The sequence below is a fragment of the Coregonus lavaretus genome, assembly GCF_964263955.1.
Source record: "Coregonus lavaretus genome assembly, chromosome: 2".
In the NCBI taxonomy this organism is placed as follows: Eukaryota; Metazoa; Chordata; class Actinopteri; order Salmoniformes; family Salmonidae; genus Coregonus; species Coregonus lavaretus.
In genome coordinates, this window is record NC_139989.1 from 62,136,366 (window position 1) to 62,163,972 (window position 27,607).

Consider the following 27,607-nt stretch of genomic DNA (forward strand, 5'->3'; position numbering starts at 1 on the left):
AGACTACCCTTGCTAGGCCTCTGTAAATGATTATTATCTGGACTCTCGACGAGGATGTTGTTCCAAGTGGCTCTCGGGTAGAGGTAGACGATAACAGACATCAGGATTCTTGGTGAATAGGGTGTTGAACGTTTTATTGACTAATAGATCAGGTAAAATCTTATCCAGGATCTTTCTGAAGTACGATTAGCCAACATTAGACGTTTTATTTGTCACAACTTAAATCGAGTTTCGATATTGAGATGACGTTTGATTGCTCTGGTTTAGCTGTGACAAAGAAAGTAACTGTAGTGTAGGCTAGCGACAGATATACTGTCACGTTTTTTTATTTGAAGAAATACTGAAGAAAGAATAGCATACACGATGGATTGGGTAAGTTTGGTTTACTTTTATTAACAGTACGCTTACTGTGGTGTATAACATGTCTAGGCCTTGTTTTCATCATCTTTGATCTTCCATATGCCTTCTTCCATTTGAACAGCTGGACAAAATAAACAATGGTGGTAATAAACACTTGGGATATTTTGTCCTTCAGCAAAGTAGCCACTAGCCTAAAGCAAACAGATTGATACAAGGCAACGAGCAGCTAAAGTCAGAACCATAGAGAAATAATGAGGCCAAGCCTACACCTTGCAGTTGGGGTGCGTGGGTAAAATCACCGGGAAGCCAAGCCAGAAAAATAGCAATATTGCAACCTATTTATTGTGATAATTGCGTTTTTTGTTCTATAACTTGTTAATTCATATGCCTTGACACAGCCGAGACAAGAAGACAGTGGCAGAATAAATTCAACCACAACTTTTTTCCAGTCATAAAACCGGAGAGGAACATCTGTCCGGTTGAGGTCACAAAACATGTTGCATGTAACAAGCAGTTACATGACCTACAGAATGGTCAAGCAAGTTAATGTTTTCGGCCTTCTAAACAACTATTGATTTAGAGTTACCGCAAGTTGCAAAGAAAATAGGCGCTGCCTTCACTATTCAAGCACCATTTCAACTTCATCATCATCTAATCACCTATGCTTAGTCTACTACAGTGACAGCTAAAAGATTACAAAAACCAGGGGTGCAACTTTCACTGGTGATTGGGTGGACACTTTCTTTAATTGCATTTTTGCAAATACACATGTAAACAGCACGTTGTGCACTGCAGTGAGAAAATCAGGACAAACTCACCAGTTTCAAACATCCAGAATAAATTCAAGTATGTGCCTTCTACTGTCCGCTTGACATTTTAATCCAAATCTGCTTAGATCAACAGTGCCAAACTAACAACTCTGCCAATTGACCGGCTTGATTTTATTTACAGCTCCGATCTGGATGCTGGACTAGCCCATCTGTTGGATATTTGTTAACAACTGTCATGCACGGCCATTCCAGTGGTGCGGAGCTAGGGTTGGGGGCAAAAAAATATGTTATGAAATATATATATTTTCTCAATGACATGTATTGCTACAACAAAGGTTTAAGGAAATACAGGCAGGCACCACATTACTACAAGACAAAACCGCTCAATCAATTAATCATGATGGTCTTGTAAGGATAAAAGCAAAGCTTCCTTTCATGTACACTGAACAAAAATATAAACGCAACATGTAAAGTGTTGGTCCCATGTTTCATGAGCTGAAATAAGAAATCCCAGAAATGTTCCATACGCACAAAAGCTTATCACTCTCAAATGTTTTGCACAAATTTGTTTACATCCCTGTTAGTGAGCATTTCTCCTTTGCAAGATAATCCATCCACCTGACAGGTGTGGCATATCAAGAAGCTGATTAAACAGCATGATCATTACACAGGTGCACCTTGAGCTGGGGACAATAGAAGGTGAATCTAAAATGTGCAGTTCTGTCACACAACACAATGCCACATATGTCTCCAAGTTGAGGGAACGTGCAATTGGCATGCTGACTGCAAGAATGTCCACCGCAGCTGTTGGCCGAGAATTGATTGTTCATTTCTCTACCATATGCCGCCTCCAACGTCGATTTAGCGAATTTGGCAGTATGTCCAACTAGGCCTCACAGTCGCAGACCATGTGTATGATATCGTGTGGGCGAGCGGTTTGCTGATGTCAACATTGTGAACAGAGTGCCTCATGGTGGGGTTATGGTATGCGCAGGCCTAAGCTACGGACAGCGAACACCATTGCATTTTATCGATTGGCAATTTGAATACACAAAAATACTACAACGAGATCTTGAGGCCCATTTTGTTTTATGGTAGCTGTAACCAACAGATGCATATCTGTATTATAATAGAATATGCCATTTAGCAGACGCTTTTATCAAAAGCGACTTACAGTCATGCGTGCATGCATTTTTACGTATGGGTGGTCCCGGTGATCGAATCCACTACCCTTGCGTTACAAGCGCCATGCTCTACCAATTGAGCTACAGAGGACTCTCAGTCATGTGAGATCCATAGATTAGGGCCTAATGAAGTTATTTCAATTGAATGATTTCCTCATATGAACTAAAATCTTTGAAATTGTTGCATGTTACGTTTTTATAGTTTTGTTCAGTATAATTTAAAATAAAAGCTTGAAAAGGTAGTGGTATGGGATTAGTGTGGTGTGTGTGAAGGATCATTGTATGCAGTAAAAATCAAAGTGTGGGAGCACCTCATCTAAGTCTTATTTGGGCTGTTTGAGAATGTTTGACTCATAAGCAACCTACATAAACATTGTTTGAAGTACAATAGACCAACATAGCTACTGTAGTAGGTCAAAGCTGTGTGCTGGAAAACCTTGGTAGAGCATGGGTGGAGGAGGGATTGTGGCGCTCATGGAAAGTTCCTTTTTCAGTTTCAGACCAATGCCTACTTTTCACTTAAAACATAGTTTTACTATAAAATAGATGTCTTAACTGTGATATGGGCACAGGAATATGTGTCTACTAAATTGCATAGTGACTGTAAAATATGCTACATTAAAGGAAGACTCAGCTAAATGAAGCCACAAGTAGCACTGCAGATATTGCAATGAGCGAGATGCAAGACTTCGCTCTCACAGTCACACACAGTATCTGCACATATGCAAGGGTACGCTTCACGCTGTTGCAGCATGATAGCCATGGGACCAAAACATTGGAGCCTCGCGCTTCAACGTTCTTGGTTATTGCGGAAATTGACCCACTATGCTGTTTACTTTGTGCATATAGCCTACGTCATATTGCTGAGTCTACCTTTAAACTCACAATATGCTATTCTGTTCTTTGGAATCTTTTTCGTTTCCTAATGTTTTTTAATTCCTGCTTAAAAATGTATTAGACTGTTTTAAAATGTAGAAAAAAATGCGTCATTGTTGGATTTTTCTTGTATAGGCCTACCTCAAGTCTTGGCAGTGTGTTAACTTAATTTAAAATATTTAACTTAATAAATAACTTAGTATGTGAAGACCCTGGTCCTACCCCAACCAGCAGTGCATCCACCAGTCCCAGGGGTCCCCTCAAGGAGGTATAGTGACAGACAGTTGTAGGGTACATTGCTTTATAAAATAAGCAACAACCACCTAGACCAATTCCAGGGTTGAATTTAATCATTTCAATTTTGCCATGTTTTATAGTGTTCAATAATGGTAGGCCTACATCATAGTTAATTTTTTTATCTGCAGGAACAGTTGCACCAATGGCCCTCACACTAGCTCCACTTCTGCATAGATACAATGTTAAGGAATCCCTCATTATCTTTCCTTCCTGTCGCTTGTAACGCCAAGGTAGTGGGTTCGATCCCCGGGACCACCCATACACAAAAAAAAAAAATGTATGCACGCATGACTGTAAGTCGCTTTGGATAAAAGCGTCTGCTAAATGGCATATTATTATTATTATAAAGTGTGCACTTGTTAACTTCTCTTCACTGGTTTGAAAGGAAATGACTGGTATAAAACATATGGTGGATACTCCCACTAGCACATGACTCCACCAATCTAATGCTGTTCATTTTTTCAATCTTTTTGGTAAATTTTCACATATCTAAGCACAAACCTAAACAGATTATCTAAACGTTTCAACACTCTTAGGCCATTTTCATTGTATTTTTTTTTTTTTAAAGATTTTGCTGTCATTTATTAACAATACATTTTAAGTATCATTTAATCAAACTGCTAAAACTGAACTACTAAACGTTTGAAATCATGGTGTAGTGTACAATGCGCTGCTGAAGTACTTGGGTGGTAATTTACGTGTGACTGAAATTCTGGGTTTAGCAAAATTAACTCGGGGGAAAGATGTGTTCAACTCTAATGAATGTTCACTCAAATGTTCTGAACATAATACAGGGGGCATTACAAGTGTTATCAGTTTTGACATTTGTACTAAGAGTAAAAAAATAAAAAATAACCCTTCCATTTGAAAAATGTGCCGAAGTGATTGAAAAAAAAAAAGTACATTTGTGGAAAGTAGTGAACGATTGCACACTTCAGAATTTTAACCTTTATTTTATCAGGGAATCCTACTGAGACCAAGGTCTCTTGTACAGATGAGCCCTGAATTACATAAATTACAGAAAATACACACATCAATAGAAATGCAAGCAGAATTAATAACATGCTCATAAAAAACAAAAAAAGATCATCAGTAATAAGGTCCTCAATCAGCTTTTTGAATTGCCCTATAGGCACCAAAACATCAAATTTAAGAACATTTTGAAGATTGGTCCACAAATAAGGTGCAAGAGTACTAAAAGCTGATTTACCTAACTCAGTAGAGACCAGAATGCCAACCAATTTTCTGGTAGAGAATGCAGTGATGAGTACTAAGATTGTCACCCGTATTAAAGCGCAGTGCGCTATAATAAATTGCATCTAACGCCTTTAATGAAGTGGCAGCTGCGTTCATATAGATGTCGCCATAGTCTTGGACCGATAGGAACGTTGACTGAATAATCTGCTTTCTACTATTTAGCGCAAGGCAGGACCTATTTCTATAGAAGATGCCCATTTTTATTCTCAGCTTCTTAACTAACTCATTAATATGCTTTTTAAAAGACAGCTTTTCATCTATCCAGATGTCTAGATATCTGTAAGCAGGGACACGATCAATATGGACACCATCCAAAGTACATATGCTTAAATCATCAGTTATTTTTATGCACTCTAGAGAATAATTTAATCTGCATTCAATACTAATTTCAGGTCAAAGTTTTTCTGTAATATAATGAAGGTACACTGTAGTTCAGGTAGAGCCTGGTCAACAGCATACACAACAGCATCATCAGCATACAAGTGCAGGTTACAGTTTTTTACAGATAAGTCAATATTGTTAATTTAAACAGTAAGAAGTAAAGCACCCAGAATCAACCATTGCGGGAACACCTTTCCTAATGTGCAGGGAACCTGATTTAACATCATCAGTAGATTGGGGCTGGGTGATATATCTTATTATGTTTTTGCGCGATATTCCAAATGCCTGTATCACAGAATCAAGTTATTTTCATTTTTAATGAGCGTTTATTTCCGCTTGTTCTCATGTTGTCTTTTTGGTCTCATCTCATCTCTCCTTCTGTGCTGTGCACCTTTACACCAGAGATCTATATATAATGATGAGATGCTCATGTCTCCGCCCTAACAATGGGAGTCGTTGTCCCAATTGCGGGAAAGCAGGCGACAAGCTTATGTTCAAAATGCAGTACCAGTCAAAAGTATGGACACACCTACTCATTCCAGGTTTTTTTTAAATTTGTACTTTTTTCTACATTGTAGAATAATAGTGAAGATATCAAAACTATGAAATAACACATATGGAATCATGTAGTAACTAACCAAAAAACATTCTGCTCAAGATGGCGCTGATAGGGTGGCCATGCTCCTAGCTACTAGTCAACTTTGCAGTATTTGTTTTACCTTATTAGCCCCGGAAATGTTTTGTGTTATTAAATTCAGCCGGGAAGAACTTTTGGATATCAGAGCGGCGCTAACTCACCAGCATTACCAGCATTATGACCAGGAATACGACTTTCCCGAATCGGATCCTTTGTACGTACCCACCAGGGCAATTGAACTAATTCCAGAGGCTGATCCAAAACACCGCCGGGCGGAGAAGAGGTATTCGGAGTGGTCGTCTTTTTTGTTTTATAATTTTTTTTCCACCTTTATTTAACCAGGTAAGCCAGTTGAGAACAAGTTCTCATTTACAACTGCGACCTGGCCAAGATAAAGCAAAGCAGTGCGGAAAAAACAACAACGCAGAGTTACATATGGAATAAACAAAACGTACAGTCAATAACACAATAGAAAAATCAATATATAATGTGTGCAAATGTAGTAAGTTATGGAGGTAAGGCAATAAATAGGCCATAGTGCAAAATAATTACAATTATAATTTAGTATTAACACTGGAGTGATAGATGTGCAGAAGATGATGTGCAAATAGAGATACTGGGGTGCAAATTAGCAAAATAAATAACAATCTAAATAACAATATGGGGATGAGGTAGTGGGGTGGGCTAATTACAGATGGGCTGCAGTGATCAGTAAGCGGCTCTGACAACTGATGCTTAAAGATGGTGAGGGAGATAAGTGTCTCCAGCTTCAGAGATTTTTGCAGTTCGTTCCAGTCATTTGCAGCAGAGAATTGGAAGGAATGGCGACCCAAAGGAGGTGTTGGCTTTGGGGATGACCAGTGAGATATACCTGCTGGAATGCATACTATGGGTGGGTGTTGCTATGGTGACCAATGAGCTAAGATAAGGCGGGGATTTGCCTAGAAGGGATTTATAGATGACCTGGAGCCAGTGGGTTTGGCGACGAATATGTAGTGAGGGCCAGCCAACGAGAGCGTACAGGTCACAATGGTGGGTAGTATATGGGGCTTTGGTGACAAAACGGATAGCAATGTAATAGACTACATCCAATTTGCTGAGTAGAGTGTTGGAAGCTATTTTGTAAATGACATCACCGAAGTCAAGGATCGGTAGGATAGTCAGTTTTACGAGGCCATGTTTAGCAGCATGAGTGAAGGAGGCTTTGTTGTGAAATAGGAAGCCGATTCTAGATATAACTTTGGATTGGAGATGCTTAATGTGAGTCTGGAAGGAGAGTTTACAGTCTAACCAGACACCTAGGTATTTGTAGTTGTCCACATATTCTAAGTCAGAGCCGCCGAGAGTAGTGATTCTAGTCGAGCAGGCGGGTGCAAGCAGCGTTCGATTAAAGAGCATGCATTTAGTTTTACTAACGTTTAAGAGCAGTTGGAGGCCACGGAAGGAGTGTTGTATGGCATTGAAGCTCGTTTGGATGTTTGTTAACACAGTGTCCAATGAAGGGCCAGATGTATACAAAATGGTGTCGTCTGCGTAGAGGTGGATCTGAGAGTCACCAGCAACCCTAACCAGAAACCGTAACCAGAAACCGTGGATAGATGGCAGCATTCGCACAAAACTGAAAGCGCGAACCGCCGCATTTAACCATGGCAAGGGGTCTGGGAATATGGCCAAATACAAACAGTGTAGTTATTCCCTCAAGGCAATCAAACAAGCAAAATATCAGTATAGAGAGCCCACCGACGACATATTCAATCTCTCCCTATCCCAGTCTGCTGTCCCCACATGCTTCAAGATGTCCACCATTGTTCCTGTACCCAGTAAAGTAAAGGTAACTAAACTAAATTATTATTGCCCCGTAGCACTAACTTCTGTCATCATGAAGTGCTTTGAGAGAGTAGTCAAGGATCATATCACCTCTGCCTTACCTCACACCCTAGACCTCACTTCAATTTGCTTACCGCCCCAATAGTGCCAAAGACAATGCAATCACCATCCCACTGCTCACTGGCCTATCCCATCTGGACAAGAGGAATACCTATGTAAGAATGCTGTTCATGGACCATAGCTCAGCATTCAACACCATAGAACCCTCCAATCTCATCTTTAAGCTCGAGGCCCTTGGTCTGAACCCTGTCCAGGGCAACTCGGTCCTGGACTTCCTGACGGGCCGCCCACAGATGGTGAAGGTAGTAAACAACACCTCCACTTCGCTGGTGCGCTGCAAATATGTTTGTCCTTCTGGAAGGTTCTCCCATCTCCACAGAGGAGCTCTGGAGCTCTGTTAGAGTGTCCATTGAGTTCTTGGTGGAAGTGTCTTGGTGGTTTCAATCTTCTTCCATTTAAGAATGATGGAGGCAACTCTGTTCTTGGGGACCTTCAATGCTGCAGAAATGTTTTGGTACCCTTCCCCAGATCTGTGCCTTGACACAATCCTGGCTCGGAGCTCTATGGACAATTCCTTCGACCTCATGGCTTGGTTTTTGCTCTGACATGCACTGTCAACTGTGGGACCTTATATAGACAGGTGTGTGCCTTTCCAAATCATGTCCGATCAATTGAATTTACCACAGGTGGACCACAATCAAGTTGTAGAAACATCTCAAGGATATTCAATGGAAACAGGATGCACCTGAGCTCAATTTCGAGTCTCATGGCAAAGGGTCTGAATACTTATGTAAATAAATATTCTGGTTTTGCTTTGTCATTATGGGTTGTTGTGTGTAGATTGAGGACATTATTTAGTTTTTAAATCAATTTTAGAATAAGGCTGTAACCTAACAAAATGTGGAAAAAGTCAAGGGGTCTGAATACTTTCCAAAGGCACTGTATCTTTGACTCTGAATTGTTTAAAAGGGGTGTGTTTATCTGCCAGAGTAGTAAATATGGAGGATAAATGTTCTGGAGCCAACTCAGGATCCGGAATACAGGAGATGGTGGCTAAATCAGAGGAGAACATGTCATGTAAAAACCATTGAGGAGAGATCTTTCAAAAATGTATCTTAATTAAACGAGGATTAGTATTTTGCTGTTTGGTATCTTTAATACACACTATGAGACAATGATCACTGAGATCATATGCAAATACTCCACTAGACAAATATTTATGGGGATTATTAGTAAGAATTAAATTAATCAATGGGGAGTTGACAGGGTTTTTCACATTTAGCCGTGTGGGTTTTGAGATCAATTGAGTCAGATGAAACTACATGCAAATACTTATATTGATCTGAGGCCAATCCAGATTCAAACCCCTTAAAATGTCCAACTCCGAGGACATAAAAGGTAGACTGAGCATTTGACAGATCCCCCCTCAAGTCGCTGGATGCAGGGGCTGGGACGGGAACTGGGAGAGCAGTGTTGGAGAGCTCAGTCTACCCGGATGAAGATCCCGCCAAAGGAGTGGAACTGCTGCAGGGGATCGGAGTGCCTGCCAATGCTCCATTCTGGGTGTGCACAGGAGGCCTTGGTGTGGCTGCCATGGGGGGCAGGAGTATCCCAGGCCTGTCCTGGGGATGGGAGTCGTTAAGGTAGCCTGGGAGGGAGGTTGTGGGGGGAATTGAGGAGGGTGGTGAGGAGGGCAGTGTGGCCTGCAATGCTCCGAACTCTGCATGGGGCCTCTGACTGAGTACGGCTTGGGCATAGCGCAATGTATCTGCATGCAGTTCCTGGGAGAGAAGTGGTGTGGGGGGCAGTGTTGCTGGCTGTTCTCCAGTCTCTGTGAGGCGCCTCCAGATGCAGGTCTAAAGGAGTGTCTGATTTGTCTCAGGGAGTTGGTGACTGGCCTCCCTCAGCAACATCCTTTAACGTCCTGGTGAAGGTGGGGACTCTCTCTGTACAGGTCTACAGGTGTACGCAGGTGTCACGTGTGAGAGAGGCATGCTCAGGGCTGTGTCTGCTGCAGGTGAGGGAGGGACTCTGGGGACTACATGCTGGGGTACAGAGGGAATGGAGGCTGTCCTAGGTAGTGACAGTGGAGAGGTTGTAAGTTCAGCAACAAGGTTTTATTTGGTCGAAGTAGTGGACAAATTGATCCAGACTGGCCTCCGAACTTTGAATAATCACTGTGCCGTAATTATAAATATTAATGTTAACTTTGGGCGTGGAATCAATCTACAGTTGCCTTATTGTTCTGTTTTATGACATTAAGTTCACTGTGGAGAGCTGTGTGCCAAGCATTAGGACCATCATGTTGTTCTTGTGGAGAGCTGTGTGCCAAGCATTAGGATAATCATGTTGGTCTTGTGGAGAGCTGTGCCAAGCATTAGGACCATCATGTTGGTCTTGTGCAGAGCTGTGTGCCAAGCATTTGGATCATCATGTTGGTCTTGTGGAGAGCTGTGTGCCAAGCATTAGGACCATCATGTTGGTCTTGTGGAGAGCTGTGTGCCAAGCATTAGGACCATCATGTTGGTCTTGTGGAGAGCTGTGTGCCAAGCATTAGTATCATCTGTGTAGAACAGAAGGTCTCCTTTTATTTCCTTGTTTAGCTTTTAGGATGAAGTCTGTCTTCAGAGTCTCTGGGGATTCTCTTAGCTATTTCTTTTTGAATTTATTTTTTCCTGAGTCTCTTGTTACATTTACAGGAGAAGTGATGGCAAGGTCTCTGAAACAATGATTAGAGAATGTATCCATCCTCATCTCCATGGTGACCTCTTTAAACAATGCACTCTGCTCTAGAATGATGTGCATGTGCCTCTTGATGAAAGCACTTATTTAAATAAGGCACCTAGAGATACAATGCATGAATAATACAAATACAATCTAATAGTATTTGTCACATGTGCCGAATACAACAGTTGTAGACCTTACGTGAAATGCTTACTTAAAAGCCCTTAACCAACAATGCAGTTCAAGAAATAAGAGTTAAGAAAATATTGACTAAATAAACTAAAGTAAAACATTTTAATAAAAAGTAACACAATAAAATAACAATAACGAGGCTATATACAGGGCGTACTGGTACAGAGAAAATGTGCGGGGGTACAGGTTAGTCGAGGTAATTTGTACATGTAGATTGGGGTAAAGTGACTATGCACAGATAATAAACAGCGAGTAGCATCAGTGTGAAAAACAAAGAGGGGGTGTGTCAATGTAAGTAGTCCGGGTGGCCATTTCATTCATTGTTCAGCATTCTTATGGCTTTAGGGTAAAAGCTGTTAAGGAGCCTTTTGGACCTAGACTTGGCACTCTGGTACCGCTTGCCGTGCGGTAGTAGAGAGAACAGTATGTCTTGGGTAACTGGAGTCTTGGACATTTTTTTGGGCCTTCCTCTGACACCGCCTAGTATATACAGTGGGGAGAACAAGTATTTGATACACTGCCAATTTTGCAGGTTTACCTACTTACAAAGCATGTAGAGGTCTGTAATTTTTATCATAGGTACACTTCAACTGTGAGAGACGGAATCTAAAACAAAAATCCAGAAAATCACATTGTATGATTTTTAAGTAATTAATTTGCATTTTATTGCATGACATAAGTTTTTGATCACCTACCAACCAGTAAGAATTCCGGCTCTCACAGACCTGTTAGTTTTTCTTTAAGAAGCCCTCCTGTTCTCCATTCATTACCTGTATTAACTGCACCTGTTTGAACTCGTTACCTGTATAAAAGACACCTGTCCACACACTCAATCAAACAGACTCCAACATCTCCACAATGGCCAAGACCAGAGAGCTGTGTAAGGACAGGGATAAAATTGTAGACCTGCACAAGGCTGGGATGGGCTACAGGACAATAGGCAAGCAGCTTGGTGGAAGGCAACAACTGTTGGCGCAATTATTAGAAAATGTAAGAAGTTCAAGATTACGGTCAATCACCCTCGGTCTGGGGCTCCATGCAAGATCTCACCTCGTGGGGCATCAATGATCATGAGGAAGGTGAGGGATCAGCCCAGAACTACATGGCAGGACCTGGTCAATGACCTGAACAGAGCTGGGACCACAGTCGCAAAGAAAACCATTAGTAACACACTACGCCGTCATGGATTAAAATCCTGCAGCGCACGCAAGGTCCCCCTGCTCAAGCCAGCGCATGTCCAGGCCCGTCTGAAGTTTGCCAATGACCATCTGGATGATCCAGAGGAGGAATGGGAGAAGGTCGTGTGGTCTGATGAGACAAAAATAGAGCCTTTTGATCTAAACTTCACTCGGCGTGTTTGGAGGAAGAAGAAGGATGAGTACAACCCCAAGAACACCATCCCAACCGTGAAGCATGGAGGTGGAAACATCATTCTTTGGGGATGCTTTTCTGCAAAGGAGACAGGACGACTGCACCGTATTGAGGGGAGGATGGATGGGGCCATGTATCGCGAGATCTTGGCCAACAACCACCTTCCCTCAGTAAGAGCATTGAAGATGAGTCGTGGCTGGGTCTTCCAGCATGACAACGACCCGAAACACACAGCCAGGGCAACTAAGGAGTGGCTCCGTAAGAAGCATCTCAAGGTCCTGGTGTGGCCTAGCCAGTCTCCAGACCTGAACCCAATAGAAAATCTTTGGAGGGAGCTGAAAGTCTGTTTTTCCCATCGACAGCCCCGAAACCTGAAGGATCTGGAGAAGGTCTGTATGGAGGAGTGGGCCAAAATCCCTGCTGCAGTGTGTGCAAACCTGGTCAAGACTTACAGGAAACGTATGATCTCTGTAATTGCAAACAAAGGTTTCTGTACCAAATATTAAGTTCTGCTTTTCTGATGTATCAAATACTTATGTCATGCAATAAAATGCAAATTAATTACTTTAAAATCATACAATGTGATTTTCTGGATTTTTGTTTTACGTCTCTCACAGTTGAAGTGTACCTATGATAAAAATTACAGACCTCTACATGCTTTGTAAGTAGGAAAACCTGCAAAATCGGCAGTGTATCAAATACTTGTTCTCCCCACTGTAGGTCCTGGATGGCAGGAAGCTTGGTTCCAGTGATGTACTGGGCCGTACCCACTGCCCTTTCTAGCGCCTTACGGTCGGATGCCGAGCAGTTGCCATACCAGGCGGTGATGCAACCGGTCAGGATGTGCTCGATGGTGCAGCTGTATAACTTTCTGAGGATCTGGGGACCCATGCCAAATCTTTTCAGTCTCCTGAGGGGGAAAAGGTGTTGTCGTGCCCTCTTCACGACTGTCCTGGTGCGGTTTGACCATGATAGTTTGTTGGTGATGTGGACACCAAGGAACTTGAAACTCTCGACCCACTCCATTACAGCCCCATCAATGTTAATGGGGGTCTGTTTGGCCCTCCTTTTCCTGTAGTCCACCATCAGCTCCTTTGTCTTGCTTACATTGAGGGAGAGGTTGTTGTCCTGGCACCACACTGCCAGGTCTCTGACCTCCTCACTATAGGCTGTCTCATTGTTCTCAGTGATCAGGCCTACCACTGTTGTGTTGTCAGCAAACTTAATGATGGTGTTGGAGTCGTGCTTGGCCACGGGGAGTACAGGAGGGGACTAAGCACGCACCCCTGAGGGGCCCCTGTGTTGAGGATCAGTGTGGCAGATGTGTTGTTGTCTACCCTTACCACCTTGGGGAGGCCCGTCAGGAAGTCCAGGATCCAGTTGCAGAGGGACGTGTTTAGTCCCAGGGTCCTTATCTTAGTGATGAGCTTTGTGGGCACTATGGTGTTGAATGCTGAACTGTAGTCAATGAACAGCATTCTCAAATAGGTGTTCCTTTTGTCCAGGTGGGAAAGGGCATTCATTTACTTTTTATATTTGACTACTTTTACTAAACTACATTCCTAAAGAAAGTGATGTCGTTTTTACTCCATATGTTTTCCCTGTCACCAAAAGGACTCGTTACATTTCGAATGCTTAGCAGGACAGGAAAATGGTCTAATTCACACACTTATCAAGAGAACATCCCTGGTCATCTCTACTGCCTCTGATCTAGCGGACTCACTAAACACATGCTTCGTTTGTAAATTATGTCTGAGTGTTGGAGTATGCCCCTGGCTATCCGTAACTAAAAAATAAAAGGAAAATGGGGCCTCGACCTTTGCCTCTCCCGAGTCCGTACTGGAGTTGCAGTGATGGGACAAGATATCACAGTTGGATATCACAAAATTGGGGAGAAAAAGGGGGTAATAAAATAAATATATATATATATATACATTTGGTCTAATGATATTCTATGTACAATACTTTCTGCGGTCAACAGGACAGAGCTAGCCCATCCCCCTCCACGCTGCCAGAGTCCCCGGGTCGCAACTCTCCCGGTAGCGCCTTACTGCTGGGTCTGAAGAAGGCGTCTTCGTGGCTGGTCGACTGCAGGAAAACACCAGGACAGAGTGGAACTTCGAGAGGGGGAAACGAGGAGGGAGATGGAGATTTTATTTCATCAAGTAAGAACAATGTTCGTAGATTAAATGGATAAATGTTATTATAGAAGATGTTATTGTGAACCTGTGTGTGTGTGTGTGTGTGTGTGCTCATAAAACTAATCAATGATACATTGGGTAATAATATCCATGATGTTAATGGCAAGAACTGTTCATACTCTGTCTTGTAACAATGGTTAATGTAATAATTATTAGATTTGAAATGGAACGTAAATCACAGAAAATAGATTTGGGTGTATGAGATTTGACTTCAGAAGAGTTACAGGGTGTTTTGAGTGGTGGTGTCCTGTCCTCCCAGGCCATTGGGATGGTGGAGGAGCAGGTCGGGTCAAAGTAGTGGAATGGGGTAGTGGGTTTTCAATGAGTGTAGGTGGCAGCTGCTGAGAAGTACCTGGGTGTACAATATTTTACTGCAGAAGAGTTATAAGATGTTTTGAGATTTAAAAAAATAATACACTGCTCAACAAAATAAAGGGAACACTAAAATAACACATCCTAGGTCTGAATGAATGAAATAATCTTATTAAATATTTTTTTCTTTACATAGTTGAATGTGCTGACAACAAAATCACACAAAAATGATCAATGGAAATCAAATGTATCAACCCATGGAGGTCTGGATTTGGAGTCACCCTCAAAATTAAAGTGGAACACCACACTACAGGCTGATCCAACTTTGATGTAATGTCCTTAAAACAAGTCAACATGAGGCTCAGTAGTGTGTGTGGCCTCCACGTGCCTGTATGGCCTCCCTATAATGCTCCTGATGAGGTGGCGCCAACTCCTGGACAGTCTGTGGTGCAACGTGGCGTTGGTGGATGGAGCGAGACATGATGTGCTCAATTGGATTCAGGTGTGGGGAACGGGCGGGCCAGTCCATAGCATCAATGCCTTCCTCTTGCAGGAACTGCTGACACACTCCAGCCACATGAGGTCTAGCATTGTCTTGCATTAGGAGGAACCCAGGGCCAACCACACCAGCATATGGTCTCACAAGGGGTCTGAGGATCTCATCTCGGTACCTAATGGCAGTCAGGCTACCTCTGGCGAGCACATGGAGGGCTGTGCGGCCCCCCAAAGAAATGCCACCCCACACCATGACTGACCCACCGCCAAACCGGTCATGCTGGAGGATGTTGCAGGCAGCAGAACGTTCTCCACGGCGTCTCCAGACTCTGTCACGTCTGTCACATGTGCTCAGTGTGAACCTGCTTTCATCTGTGAAGAGCACAGGGCGCCAGTGGCGAATTTGCCAATCTTGGTGTTCTCTGGCAAATGCCAAACGTCCTGCACGGTGTTGGGCTGTAAGCACAACCCCCACCTGTGGACGTCGGGCCCTCATACCACCCTCATGGAGTCTGTTTCTGACCGTTTGAGCAGACACATGCACATTTGTGGCCTGCTGGAGGTCATTTTGTAGGGCTCTGGCAGTGCTCCTCCTTGCACAACGGCGGAGGTAGCAGTCCTGCTACTGGGTTGTTGCCCTCCTACGGCCTCCTCCACGTCTCCTGATGTACTGGCCTGTCTCCTGGTAGCGCCTCCATGCTCTGGACACTACGCTGACAGACACAGCAAACCTTCTTGCCACAGCTCGCATTGATGTGCCATCCTGGATGAGCTGCACTACCTGAGCCACTTGTGTGGGTTGTAGACTCCGTCTCATGCTACCACTAGAGTGAAAGCACCGCCAGCATTCAAAAGTGACCAAAACATCAGCCAGGAAGCATAGGAACTGAGAAGTGGTCTTTGGTCACCACCTACAAAACCAGTCATTTATTGGGGGTGTCTTGCATATGCCTATAATTTCCACCTGTTGTCTATTCCATTTGCACAACAGTATGTGAAATGTATTGTCAATCAGTGTTGCTTCCTAAGTGGACAGTTTGATTTCACAGAAGTGTGATTGACTTGGAGTTACATTGTGTTGTTTAAGTGTTCCCTTTATTTTTTTGAGCAGTGTATATTATATATATACAGTGGGGAGAACAAGTATTTGATACACTGCCGATTTTGCAGGTTTTCCTACTTACAAAGCATGTAGAAGTCTGTAATTTTTTATCATAGGTACACTTCAACTGTGAGAGACGGAATCTAAAACAAAAATCCAGAAAATCACATTGTATGATTTTTAAGTAATTAATTTGCATTTTATTGCATGACATAAGTATTTGATCACCTACCAACCAGTAAGAATTCCGGCTCTCACAGACCTGTTAGTTTTTCTTTAAGAAGCCCTCCTGTTCTCCACTCATTACCTGTATTAACTGCACCTGTTTGAACTCGTTACCTGTATAAAAGACACCTGTCCACACACTCAATCAAACAGACTCCAACATCTCCACAATGGCCAAGACCAGAGAGCTGTGTAAAGACATCAGGGATAAAATTGTAGACCTGCACAAGGCTGGGATTGGCTACAGGACAATAGGCAAGCAGCTTGGTGAGAAGGCAACAACTGTTGGCGCAATTATTAGAAAATGGAAGAAGTTCAAGATGACGGTCAATCACCCTCGGTCTGGGGCTCCATGCAAGATCTCACCTCGTGGGGCATCAATGATCATGAGGAAGGTGAAGGATCAGCCCAGAACTACACGGCAGGACCTGGTCAATGACCTGAAGAGAGCTGGGACCACAGTCTCAAAGAAAACCATTAGTAACACACTACGCCATCATGGATTAAAATCCTGCAGCGCACGCAAGGTCCCCCTGCTCAAGCCAGCGCATGTCCAGGCCCGTCTGAAGTTTGCCAATGACCATCTGGATGATCCAGAGGAGGAATGGGAGAAGGTCATGTGGTCTGATGAGACAAAAATATAGCTTTTTGGTCTAAACTCCACTCGCCGTGTTTGGAGGAAGAAGGATGAGTACAACCCCAAGAACACCATCCCAACCGTGAAGCATGGAGGTGGAAACATCATTCTTTGGGGATGCTTTTCTGCAAAGGGGACAGGATGACTGCACCATATTGAGGGGAGGATGCATGGGGCCATGTATCGCGAGATCTTGGCCAACAACCTCCTTCCCTCAGTAAGAGCATTGAAGATGGGTCGTGGCTGGGTCTTCCAGCATGATAATGGCCCGAAACACACAGCCAGGGCAACTAAGGAGTGGCTCCGTAAGAAGCATCTCAAGGTCCTGGAGTGGCCTAGCCAGTCTCCAGACCTGAACCCAATAGAAAATCTTTGGAGGGAGCTGAAAGTCCGTATTGCCCAGCGACAGCCCCGAAACCTGAAGGATCTGGAGAAAGTCTGTATGGAGGAGTGGGCCAAAATCCCTGCTGCAGTGTGTGCAAACCTGGTCAAGACCTACAGGAAACGTATGATCTCTGTAATTGCAAACAAAGGTTTCTGTACCAAATATAAAGTTCTGCTCTTCTGATGTATCAAATACTTATGTCATGCAATAAAATGCAAATGAATTACTTAAAAATCATACAATGTGATTTTCTGGATTTTTCTTAGATTCCGTCTCTCACAGTTGAAGTCTACCTATGATAAAAATGACAGACCTCTACATGCTTTGTAAGTAGGAAAACCTGCAAAATCGGCAGTGTATCAAATACTTGTTCTCCCCACTGTATGTATGTATGTATGTATGTATGTATGTATGTGTGTATATATATATATATATATATATAGTTATGTTCTCCCCTCGGGTGTAGTTCGTCTGAGGAGGAGAAGTAAATGCCTTTGGGTTATCCAAAAAAAACTTCAGGTTAAAGGTGGCCATGTTCTACATCCACCACCTAAGTACAACATCCAACACAGAACTAAACACTACACCCAACACAACAACCACACAATCCACATCTACTACCAAAGTGTGCGGGCACAAGCTGGATCAAAAAGATCCCGGACGAACCCCCATGTTACGTTCTCCCCTCGGGTGTAGTTCGTCTGAGGAGGAGAAGTAAATGCCCGTGCCTGCGCACACAAGGTAAACTAGATGGCTGGGGAAGAAATGTGGGGTGTAATGAACTAAAATAACCAGACAACAACCAGATCTCAAGGTTAGCCCTCAGGGGACGTTTAGTAATGTACTTTAAACAAAATAAACAACACCCATAAAGAAACAACAAATCAATCAAATAAACCAGGGAAGGTAAGAGAAGAGAATATTTGGGAACGGGGTCCAATTAATGAAAATAAACAAAAGGTCCCTCCTCTTCTACACACCTAAACCTTCCTATCACGCTCTAACCATAACCCACTTTCCTGCCTGTTTACCAAAAAATACAGGGGTGACACCCGCCCGGCTAACCTAGTGTGTAAAACAATGGGTTATCTACGTGGGAATGTACACCCATGGGCAGATCTACCTTTCCCTTCTCCAGGACCTAGGTAGGGTGGAGTACATCAGGAGGACAGGCTGGAAAACAAACAAAGATAAATTAACACAGCCAAACAACAAGTGTCCTCTCCCCCCCTTTCTTCGAGCTCACACGGCAAACAGGTATACTCTCATCAATCAGCTACAGCTGCCAGGACTGCGGACCGAAGCCACGCCCACCATCGTCAGCCGCAACTCAGCACACCTGTAATGCCCAGAACACACTACAAAGGAAAATGGGGAGAAAGAAAAATACGTCACACGTAACACGCCCCCCCCCAAAAAGAGTAAACCCCTGGGTTTATGATAACAATCTTACACATACATATCTATTTTTTTTATAATACCAAATACTTACAACACATCCCCCCTAGTTGTCAACGCCTCGTTTTAGTATTTTCTGAACTAGGCATGGGATAGAGCATCCGCAACCACGTTTTCTGCACCCTTTATATGCTGAAATTCTAAATTATAACCCTGTATAACCAACGCATAAGACGTTGGTTGTGGTTACACATGCGGCTCAAAAAAGTTAATGGGTTGGCAACAGGCAACAAACACACTGGAACCAACATAAACCTCAAAGAATTGTAGGGCAAACAACAGCGCCAGAGTCTCCTGTTCGATAGTGGAATAACGGGACTGACAGCTGTTGAATTTGCGAGAGAAGTAACAAACTGCGTGATCTAGACCATCGTGTTCCTGTAATAGTACAGCACCTGCACCCACTGAACTGGCATCCACCTCCAACTTAAATGGTTTCTGGAAATCAGGGGCAGAAAGAACAGGAGAAGTACACAATAGTGCTTTTACAGAGTCAAATCAGAGTGACACTCAGCAGTCCACTCAAAGGACACTGAAGGACTGAGTAACCTAATCATTGGGGCTACAACAGTTGAGAAATTCCTACACAATGTACGATAATAACCCGTCATGCCTAAGAATCTGCGTAACTCCCGTCTAGTGGCAGGGGCAGGAAACCGGGTGATAGCGTCCACCTTAGCTGTTACGGTACGCACCTGACCCCCACCCACCTCTTTACCCAAATAGGTAACAGTAGCCTTTCCAAACTCACATTTGGCTAGGTTAAGGGTCAAAGAAGCGCTGGCCAAGCATGCAAACACAGCCCTCAATGTGCTCATGTGATCAAGCCAGGTAGTCCAATGAACAACCAGGTCATCAAGATATGCGGTACAATCAGGAACATCAGCCAATACAATATTTACCAAACGTTGAAACGTGGCCGGGGCGTTCCTCATTCCAAAAGCCATTACCGTGTACTGGCAGAAACTGTCAGGGGTTACAAAAGCAGACACCTCAGAGGCACGAGGGGTTAAAGGCACCTGCCAACAAGTCAAGCTTAGTAACATACGCAGCCGATCCAATAGTGTCTATACAGTCGTCCATGCGAGGTAAAGGGAATGAGTCGGGTATAGTAACATTATTCACTTTTCTATAGTCAGTGCAAAACCTTTGAGTCCCGTCAGGCTTTGGAATCAGCAGACAGGGGGAACTCCAAGGACTGCCACTGGGGATTGCCATCTCATTTTCCACTAAATAAGTTACCTCTTTCTTCATCACTCCCCTCTTGGTTGAATTCACACGATAAGGGTGCTGTTTGATTGGAGCAGCATTTATATCATGTTTCAACACATTTGTACGACTGGGAACATCCTTAAAGAGACTCGGAAAATCAGTGATTAGTAATTCAATATCAGCCCTCTGCTGATCATTTAAGTGCAACAAATGGGTTGGGAGGGACGCTACCATCTCCGAATTACACAAACGAGCACACTGCTCAGGAGTATTCCGCATCACCAAACCGTCCTCATCATTTATGCTGACTCCTGGGTGAGTAATCATGCTCACAGAAGCAACAGAGGATACAACAGGATTTTCACTGCCACCTCTAACATGATAGACTTTAATCATGTTAATGTGACATACCCGAAATGGGCGTCTACAGTCTGGCGTTTTGATAACATAATCAGTATCACTGCGTTTTCGCTCCACCACATATGGGCCAGAGAAACTGGAAGAGAGACACGAGCAGGGTACCGGCAACAACACCAAGACTTGGTCACCTTGTTGAAAAGAACGAGACACAGTGTTTACATCAAAGTGACGTTTCATTTTCTTTTGTGTGGAAGACAGATTTTCTCTGGCTACAGCACATGCATTATGCAACCGCTCCCGGACTTGACTAACATAGTCTAGTACATTAGTAGAGGACCCAACTGAATCATCAGCCATAATTTGTTCTTTCAGTACCTTTAGAGGCCCTCTCACTGTGTGACCAAAGATTAGCTCAGCTGGGCTAAACCCAAGAGACTCTTGTACGGTCTCCCGAATAGCAAACAGCACGTACGGCACCCCCTCATCCCAATCTTTTTCTGTGTCCATACAGTATTTACGCAACATGGCTTTTAGCGGCTGATGCCAACGTTCCAGCGCACCCTGACTCTCCGGGTGGTAAGCGCTAGACATCTGATGGGACACTGACAAGGACTTCAACACACTTCCAAACAATCTCGATGTAAAATTAGTGCCTTGATCCGTCTGTACGATTTTTGGAAATCCAAAGGTAGAGAAATACTTAATCAGCGCCTTCACAGTTGCCTTACTTGTGATTTTACGCATAGGAATCGCCTCTGGGTACCTTGTAGCAGTGCACATTATTGTTAACAAGAATTGTTTACCCTGACTTAGTCCTGGGTAATGGACCAACACAATCGATTATTACTTTCTCAAATGGCTCTCCCATGACTGGAATCGGGCAGAGAGGAGCCAGGGAAATTACCTGGTTAGGCTTCCCCACCACTTGGCACGTACTACATGTACGGCAATAGCGAGCCACATCCCGTTTCATTCCCGGCCAGAAGAAATGACGGAGGATTCGATCGTAGGTTTTAGTCACCCCTAGATGACCAGACCAAGGAATATCATGAGCTAGGGACAACACCTTCGTCTGAAACGTGGCAGGAACTACAAGCTGGAAAACGGAACTCCAATAATTTTCTAGGTCAGCCCGGGGAGTCCATTTTCTTATCAAAAGACCGTTCTCGAGGAAATACATCACACCTTTCCTTTTTGCCTCACTCAAAGGTAATATGGAGGAAAAACATTTGGCCAAACCCACATCCTCTTTCTGGGCAGCTATTAGCTTCTCCCGCGTAACTGGCAACCTTAAACAGTCCACCGAGGAAGCCATTGTCTTGTCTTTATTTCCATCATCATGATCAGAACTCACTGAAAACACAGGAGTAGAACACTGGGTATCTTCCCCCTTCAACATAGGTGCAAGCACAGAGTCAGCTAAGTCTACCATGGTACCTAAGCGACGCGACTGCGCACGCGTAATGGCACACGCTGGAAATGCTTCGGGAAACGTAGTGGCCAAAACATCAGCACTTGACTGAGCATCAGGCTTGTCCAGCACTTCTAACACAGGCACAACTTTGTCTCCTGCTAGATCGTTACCCATGATTAGAGCAACCCCATTTACGGGAAGCTCGGACTGTACACCGATTCTGAAACATCCACTCACTAGATCAGAAGTCAAATGGACAGTATGTAACAGAACAGGCACACAACCCATTTCGATCCCCCTTAATAATACACTAGCGCCACAATATGACTCCTCTGACCAGGGCAGAATACTTGAGAGAATTACAGACTGAGCCGCACCAGTATCTCTCAATATCAAAACTGGCTTTTGTTCGCCAGAATCACCTGTCAGTGAAACAAAGCCTTTAAATATGAACGGGTCGTATGTGGGATCGGGACGACTTAGTACAACCCCAGGACTCTCCTTTACAGAGCTCTTAGAGTTTACCTTAATCAAACCCACACTTTTATGGGGTTTAGGGGTTGAAGGTGGTGACTTGCGTTTTAGAGACATACATCCCGAAATTACGTGTCCGACTTTATGACAGTAAAAACAGGCGCGTTCCTCCTTTGGATTCAGCCGTGTACTTCCTGAGTAACGGTGGGAATTGTAGACAGGAGAAGATACAACCGGTCTATTCTCACTACGGATGTGTTGGAAACACCGTTTTATGTGTTAACACAAATTCATCTGCCAGCACCGCGGCTTCAGATAACTTTAACACTTTCTGTTCATTAATGTATACAACCAACCGCTCTGGGAGGCTGTTTTTAAATTCTTCCAATAACATTAATTCACGAAGACCTTCAAAGTCATTGATTTTACTCGCTGAGCACCATTTGTCAAAGAGAGATTCCTTCTCTCTAGCGAATTCGACAAAAGTTTTTATAGAGGATTTGGAGTGCTTTCTAAACTTTTGTCTATAAGCCTCCGGCACAAGCTCATACCCACGGAGCACAGTAGCCTTAACAATGTCGTAATTAAGACTATCAGCGAGAGAGAGAGTACCCATTACCTCCTGCGCTTTACCGGACAATTTACACTGCAGTAACAGCGGCCACACATCCCTAGGCCAATTCAAAGCCACTGCTATGCGTTCGAATGCACAAAAGTAAGAGTCAACCGGCTAATGTCAAAGGTAGAGGCAGATCCTGGGGTGGAAAACTCACTATTGGAAACGGCAGGGACAGCGGCCAGCCTCGCCATCTCTGTCTCTAATTCCAATTTGCGCATTTCGAAGTCCATCTGCCTTATCTTAACATCTGCTTCCAACTCCAGTCGGCGCATCTCCAATTTGAGATGTAAATCATCCTTTCGGATTTGTGTTCTCTCTTCTGCCTCCAGCTGCAAATGTACAGCCGTAGGCATAGGAGAGAGAGGGTCAAATCGAGGCAAGGTGGCCGGGGCCTTATACTCGACCTCATCGTCGGGCCTATACGGGGTACCCAGCGCATCCACCACCTCTCCAACCGCTGGCCGAGGCAAAACCAACACCTGCTGTTCAATCAGCGCCGCTAACACCAATGCCCTTACCTCCGCCTTAACAAAACCCCTTGGCACAGAGATATCGAAATGGTCTGCCAACGTCTCTAAATCCGCTCGCCTACAATTCTCAAAACCCTCCCACGTAGGGTTATCCAAAAAAAACTTCAGGTTAAAGGTGGCCATGTTCTACATCCACCACCTAAGTACAACATCCAACACAGAACTAAACACTACACCCAACACAACAACCACACAATCCACATCTACTACCAAAGTGTGCGGGCACAAGCTGGATCAAAAAGATCCCGGACGAACCCCCATGTTACGTTCTCCCCTCGGGTGTAGTTCGTCTGAGGAGGAGAAGTAAATGCCCGTGCCTGCGCACACAAGGTAAACTAGATGGCTGGGGAAGAAATGTGGGGTGTAATGAACTAAAATAACCAGACAACAACCAGATCTCAAGGTTAGCCCTCAGGGGACGTTTAGTAATGTACTTTAAACAAAATAAACAACACCCATAAAGAAACAACAAATCAATCAAATAAACCAGGGAAGGTAAGAGAAGAGAATATTTGGGAACGGGGTCCAATTAATGAAAATAAACAAAAGGTCCCTCCTCTTCTACACACCTAAACCTTCCTATCACGCTCTAACCATAACCCACTTTCCTGCCTGTTTACCAAAAAATACAGGGGTGACACCCGCCCGGCTAACCTAGTGTGTAAAACAATGGGTTATCTACGTGGGAATGTACACCCATGGGCAGATCTACCTTTCCCTTCTCCAGGACCTAGGTAGGGTGGAGTACATCAGGAGGACAGGCTGGAAAACAAACAAAGATAAATTAACACAGCCAAACAACAAGTGTCCTCTCCCCCCCTTTCTTCGAGCTCACACGGCAAACAGGTATACTCTCATCAATCAGCTACAGCTGCCAGGACTGCGGACCGAAGCCACGCCCACCATCGTCAGCCGCAACTCAGCACACCTGTAATGCCCAGAACACACTACAAAGGAAAATGGGGAGAAAGAAAAATACGTCACACGTAACATATATATATATATATATATATATATATATATATATATATACATACATACATACATACATACATTGTAGATTTATAGTGAAGACATCAAAACTATGAAATAACACATATGGAATCATGTAGTAACCAAGAAAGTGTTAAACTTTTTTATATTTGAGCTTCTTCAAAGAAGCCACCCTTTGCCTTGATAAAGCTTTGCACACGCTTGTTATTCTCTCAACCAGCATCATGAGGTAGTCACCTGGAATGCATTTCAATTAACAGGTGTGCCTTGTTCAATGTTAATTTGTGGAATTTCTTTCCTTCTTAATGCGTTTGAGCCAATCAGTTGTATTGTGACAAGGTAGGGTTGGTATACAGAAGATAGCCCTATTTGGTAAAAGACCAAGTCCATATTATGGCAAGAATCGCTCATATAGGCAAAGAGAATCAACAGTCCATCATTACTTTAAGACATGAAGGTCAATCAATCCGGAACATTTCAAGAACTTTGAAAGTTTCTTTAAGTGCATTGATTTCATCAAGTAAGAACAATGTTGTGTGTGGATTAGACTCCAATCTCCTTCTGAAACTTCTGTTAATTGATTGATTAAAAAAGATTTATTAGGTACACCCATCTTGTACCGGATCGGACACGCCTTTGCCTCCAGAACAGCCTGACTTCTTCAGGACATGGATTCTACAAGGTGTCGGAAAAGTTCCACAGGGATGTTGGTCCATGCTGACGCGATGGCATCACGCAGTTGCTGCAGATTGGACGGCGGCACATTCATGCTGTCAACAGCCCGTTCCATCTCATCTCAAAGATACTCTATTGGGTTTGGTCAGCAACAATGTTCAGATAGGCTGTGGCGTTAAATCGTTGCTCAATTGTTATCAAGAGACCTAACGTGTGCCAGGAAAACATTCCCCACACCAGTACACCACCGCCACCAGCCTGTACTGTTGACACCAGGCTGGATGGGTCCATGGGCTTATGCTCGGTACGCCAAATCCTGACTGCCATCAGCATGACGCAACAGAAACCGGGATTTGTCAGACCAGGTAATGTTTTCCAATCCTCAATTGTCCAGTGTTGATCGCATGCCCACTGGAGACGCTTCTTGTTTTTAGCTAATAGGAGAGCAACCCGGTGTGGTTGTCTGCTGCAATAGCCCATCCATGGCGAGTATCGACTAGTTATGCGTTCCGAGATGCCGATCTGCATACCACTGTTGTACTGCGCTGTTATTTGTGGCCCGGCTGTTAGCTGGCACGATTCTTGCCATTCTCCTTCGACCTCTCTTATCAACAAGCTATTTTCACCCACAGGACTGCCGCTGACGTTGTCTTTTGTTTGTCACTGGTTTTGCCTATTCTAACGTTCAATCAAACAGTAACTGAATGTATCAATACCTGTCTGCCTGCTTTATGTAGCAAGCCACAGCCACGTGACTCACTGTCTGTAGGTGTACCTAATACACTGGTCACTGAGTGTACTGTATATTGATGATAACTTTTGTTTATAGACCCATATTTCATAAACCTAGTTATTCAATGTCTTGGTTTCACAGGGGACATCCCTAAATGTGGGAGGGTCTCATCATCTGCGGAACTTCAACCACATGTTGCTGACGAGACAGAGAAGAGTTTCTCTAGATCAGAACACTTGAAGAAACACCAGCAGAGACGTATAGGGAAGAAACCTCACTGCTGCTCTAACTGTGGGAAGAGTTTCACTAGCCGGAGTTGCTTCAATATTCACCAGCGGATTCACAACGGCGAGAGACCATACTGCTGCTCTCAGTGTGGGAAGAGGCACATCTCTGCAGGGCGTCTTAAAGAACACCAAAGAACCCATACAGGAGAAAAACCTTACTGCTGCTCACAGTGTGGGAAGAGTTTTGCTCTATCTAGCACCTTAAAATCTCATCTGAGAATCCATACAGGAGAGAAACCGTACTGCTGCTCTCAGTGTGGGAAGAGTTTTACTGTATCTACCGCCTTAAAATCTCATCTAAGAATCCATACAGGAGAGAAACCGTACTGCTGCTGTCAGTGTGGGAAGAGTTTTACTGTATCTGGGGCCTTAAAATATCATCTGAGAATTCATACAGGCGAGAGGCCTTACCCCTGCCTTCGTTGTGGGAAAAGCTTTGTTAGTGCTGGAAACCTAACCATACACAAGCAGATACACACTGGAGAGAAGCCTTATAGCTGTGATCAGTGTGGAAAGAGCTTTGCTCTAGCTTCCGTGCTGACTTCACACCGGCGCATACACACTGGAAAGAAACCTTTTAGCTGTGAACAGTGTGAAAAGAGCTTTACCGTAACTTCCTCCCTGACTAGACACCAGCGAACACACACTGGAGAGAAACCTTATGTCTGTCTATGTGGAAAGAGCTTTGCTCAGTTAGGGACAATGAAAAGTCACCAGAAAACAAAAACGTGCCGTATTTCATCTCCCTCCTATACGGCACCGGTTCCAGATCCCTAAATAAAAAACCTCTAGTGAACAGTCATATCCATCTCCCATTCTTAAACAGTTGACTTAGTCTGATCACCATGGTAACCTCTGTGGAGCCTAAATGCAGCTGTGATCTAGGAGCAGGTCTCCCCTGTGTCTATGTAATATCACACATTGTGATTTAAATGGATAAATGTTATGATAGAAGATGTTATTGTGAACCTGTGTGTGTATGTGCTCATAAAACTAATCAATGATACATTGAGTAATAATATCCATGATGTTAATGGCAAGAACTGTTCATACTCTGTCTTGTAACAATTGTTAATGTAATAATTATTAGATTTGAAATGGAACGTAAATCACAGAAAATAGATTTGGGTATATGAGATTTGACTTCAGAAGAGTTACAGGGTGTTTTGAGTGGGGTGTCCTGTCCTCCCAGGCCATTTGGATGGTGGAGGAGCAGATTGGGTCAAAGTAGTGGAATGGGGTAGTGGGTTTTTAATGAGTGTAGGTGGCAGCTGCTGAGAAGTACCTGGGTGTACAATATTTTACTGCAGAAGAGTTATAAGATGTTTTGAGATTTAAAAAAATTATATGTATATATATATACATATATATATATATAGATGTATAGTGAAGACATCAACTATGAAACAACACATATGGAATCATGTAGTAACCAAGAAAGTGTTAAACTTTTTTATATTTGAGCTTCTTCAAAGAAGCCACCCTTTGCCTTGATGACAGCTTTGCACACGCTTGTTATTCTCTCAACCAGCATCATGAGGTAGTCACCTGGAATGCAT

General features: G+C 43.5%; 1 protein-coding gene across 2 annotated transcripts; it reads left to right on the top strand.

Moving 5' to 3' along the window:
- Nucleotides 1-55: 55 nt before the first annotated feature.
- LOC311148345 (uncharacterized protein) lies at nt 56-27,389 on the top strand. Of its 2 annotated transcripts, XM_084185283.1 has the most exons (3): nt 56-372; nt 13,918-14,101; nt 25,903-27,389. In XM_084185283.1, exons 1-3 carry the CDS (start codon nt 364-366, stop codon nt 26,823-26,825), a joined length of 1,116 nt encoding a protein of 371 aa, XP_084041409.1. In that variant the 5' UTR covers nt 56-363; the 3' UTR covers nt 26,826-27,389. The 2 variants fall into 2 exon arrangements, with proteins under 2 accessions (XP_084041409.1, XP_084041410.1); XM_084185284.1 differs by lacking the exons at nt 56-372; nt 13,918-14,101 and adding an exon at nt 24,426-25,393.
- The last annotated feature ends 218 nt before the right edge of the window (nt 27,390-27,607 follow it).